This window comes from Quercus suber, unplaced genomic scaffold (genome assembly GCF_002906115.3).
Source record: "Quercus suber isolate HL8 unplaced genomic scaffold, Cork oak 2.0 scaffold_142, whole genome shotgun sequence".
NCBI lineage: Eukaryota > Viridiplantae > Streptophyta > Magnoliopsida > Fagales > Fagaceae > Quercus > Quercus suber.
Genome location: NW_027069603.1, coordinates 529,973 through 532,967, shown reverse-complemented (window position 1 = coordinate 532,967; position 2,995 = coordinate 529,973). Strand labels below are relative to the sequence as shown.

Below are 2,995 nucleotides of genomic sequence, written 5' to 3'. Positions count from 1 at the left end.
AAATAATTAATTTTTTATGACTTTTTATATTTTATTTTATTTTAAAAAAATTAATAGATGTTTTTAAGCTATTCGTTTAGAATACATTTTTAGAATTTATTTTTATGAAAAGTAAAAAATAATTAATTTTTTTATGACTTTTTATATTTTTAATAGGAAGTGTGTCAAAATTTCTCTAATTTATAAATAAATCTTATCCTTTGATATGACTTTTTATTTTTATTTTTTTATCGATTCAATCTTTGGACGCTAAACAAATCTTTGAACGTCCCTAAAATGATTTGAAATGATGGATTAGACTCCTCCGTAGGTCTTGAATTTCACTGATCTCGAAACTGTATTGGTTGGAGAGAGGTCGCAGTTGCTGATTTTATTGCTCCATTCAAGACGCAGACAGTTCCTGTGCAATGCACAAAGTCCAGTGCATACGATAAGTAGCTAAGTTTCATGCTTGAACTTTTCATATCACACCCAAGTAACCTTTACTTTCAGATAGAAACTTTGATTTATTTGTATCAGAAATGGGGGAAGAAACAAAAGGGTCTGATCAGAAGGTAATGCTGGTAATAGATGAAAACGAGTACAGCTACTATGCACTCATGTGGATGCTCGAAAATCTCAAAGAATCAGTCACAAAATCGACTCTTGTCATCTTCGCAGCACAGCCTCTTCCAAACTATACTAATGTATTTGCAGCACCACTGGGTTTTGCTCGCATGTATTCTCCTATTTCAACCAGTTACGTTTCCTTACTCTACCTCTAATTCTCTTATTCTTCTTTATTTTCTGATTGTTATGCAAACTGGGAGTTTTTAGTTTGTACAGTAAGAGCAACTATATATAGGCTCTAGAATAGAACTTTGATTAAATAGCTTCAAATTCTGAATGGCGAATCATTAGAATTTTTATGTTGAAGTTTAATTCGGCGCACCTATGCACATTTTATTTTTCCATTATTTGGAAATGAAACAAGTACCTCTGCTCAGCTGAGCTATACAAAGTTCTTCATTTTTTTTCCCTCTTTATTTTTTGGATGTGTTCAACAAGAACAATAACAAAAACTATCATTGGAAGTTGCTGATAAATACTATGATTTTTGAGTTCTTCTCCAAAAATCAAGCTTAACCTTGAGGAGAAGGATGGGGTAAAGGAGTTAGGAGTTCTGAATGTTGTTGGAGTATATGGAGCTTGGCTGAGAATTCTATCAGAAATATATAACTGTTGGGATAGGTGCATTACCTTCTATTCACAAGTTGCAACATTTCTGCGTTACAGCTCCTGCTTTGATTGAGTCTATCCAAGAGCGAAATAAGAAGGTTTCACTAGGCCTCCTGGAGAAAGCTAAGAGTATCTGTGCTAGTCGAGGGGTATGGATTCAGTAACTTCTTTTCTTGAGATTTGCATCTTCATGATATTAATCACTTTGTTAATTTTTTTAGATTAAGCTGTAGCCAAGTTGGTGGAGTTCTTCACACAAGTTTTTGATCGTCCATCATACTTGGTTCTAGTCCTCATTGACACTGTGTTGCCTCTGTAACTTTGATATTTGGGGGCGAAAGTTTTTATGTTGCTTGAATTACCTTTTAGTTGCAAGCAACTAGGACCATTCTTCTTGGAGCACCAGTCTTCTGGTACCTCCAAGAGTGTTTGAGGCAACATTAGCAAAGGCAGCCCTATATGCCTTTCCTTTTGTACTAAACTAGGCGCATAAGCTCAATTTTTTCCACTTGTTTTCTGTATAGCTAACATTAATATTTGTCTCTACAGATAAATGTGGAAACATTTACAGAGGCAGGGGATCCTAAAGAAACCATAAGTGATGCAGTCCAAAAATACAAAATCGAACTACTTGTTATGGGTAGCCATGCCAATAGAACCATTAAGAGGTTAGTAGCTTCTTGTGAGTTCTTAATACATTCAGGTAACATGGTTTAACAATATGTTGTAGCCAAGAGTTTCAAAAATACCTCTAAAATCAGAACCTCGCTGATTTTCATGACCTGCCTTTGATCTTAGACTAACTATACATATTATCCTTGAAGTAGGTTATCCGATTCCAAATTCCCTTTTTTTCCCCCAACAAAATGAAAAAGAAACTGTCATTGCACATATTACCATTATATGAGAGGACATATCCATGCTTATCTAACTCGCTAGTGTGAAATATGTTGCTTAATCTTGACTTTTCATTTGAATAACTTTTTGAGTTAAAAATAGGGAAAATTATGGTTGCGTTCTGTTCTTGGTCATATGTTTTTAAAATTCTGTGATCAATTTATTTCTTCTGATATCTGAGTAATAAAATAAATTTGTTGATACAGGGCATTTCAGGGGAGTTTGAGCAACTATTTCATAAATAACGCCAAGTGTCCTGTTCTTGTAGTGAAGAAACCAGAATAACAGATACAAGGAATCAGTTATTTGTTAATGGCATGGAATCTTGAGGTACTAACATCTATAAGTTTGTTGAGCTTATTAAAGCAGTCAGATTGTAAGTTATATCATGCAGCTACACCAGATATTGCAAATTATATGAAATGATGATTTGCAGCCCGACAGGTTGATAAATGCTTGTAATATATATGCTTAATATTGGCTATCAACTTTCTCTATGTTCTTGAATGTAATGAATGAAATATAAGACTGATAGTCTCTTAAATTGAACATTTGCCTTTACTATTCACTCTATTGGAATTTCAACTTAGGTAGGAATATAACAAGGGGTGTCAGAACTCAGAAGAGCAAAATCTTCAGCAATAAAAGTCACCATCCACATATCTGGTCTATTGAAACAGGTTGCCAATTAATTAACTCCTGCAGTTACAACAATTATGAAAATTTATCTCTCTTCCTTCTGATAATGAACTGTCACTTACACTTGTATGTCCAGTTGTCCACCCTCTCATAGACGGAAAATTATCATATGTAGACGGCTATCTCTCTAAGTGTGAGATCCACTCTATATAGAGGTGTGTTACACATGTACGATACATCA

At 34.1% G+C, this 2,995-nt stretch overlaps 1 protein-coding gene across 1 annotated transcript; it reads left to right on the top strand.

Moving 5' to 3' along the window:
• Positions 1-338: 338 nt before the first annotated feature.
• Positions 339-2,664, top strand: LOC136068931 (uncharacterized). The gene is made up of 4 exons (XM_065776804.1): positions 339-738; positions 1,276-1,367; positions 1,768-1,886; positions 2,322-2,664. The coding sequence occupies exons 1-4, from the start codon at positions 522-524 to the stop codon at positions 2,398-2,400; spliced, it is 507 nt and encodes a 168-aa protein (XP_065632876.1). The 5' UTR covers positions 339-521; the 3' UTR covers positions 2,401-2,664.
• Positions 2,665-2,995: the final 331 nt, after the last annotated feature.

Coding starts and splice junctions, on each gene's coding strand:
- LOC136068931 (XM_065776804.1), top strand. CDS start 522: ATGGGGGAAGAAACAAAAGGGTCTGATCAGAAGGTAATGCTGGTAATA. Junction 739..1,275: donor GTATTCTCCTATTTCAACCA/GTTACGTTTCCT, acceptor TCTGCGTTACAG/CTCCTGCTTTGATTGAGTCT. Junction 1,368..1,767: donor GTATCTGTGCTAGTCGAGGG/GTATGGATTCAG, acceptor TTGTCTCTACAG/ATAAATGTGGAAACATTTAC.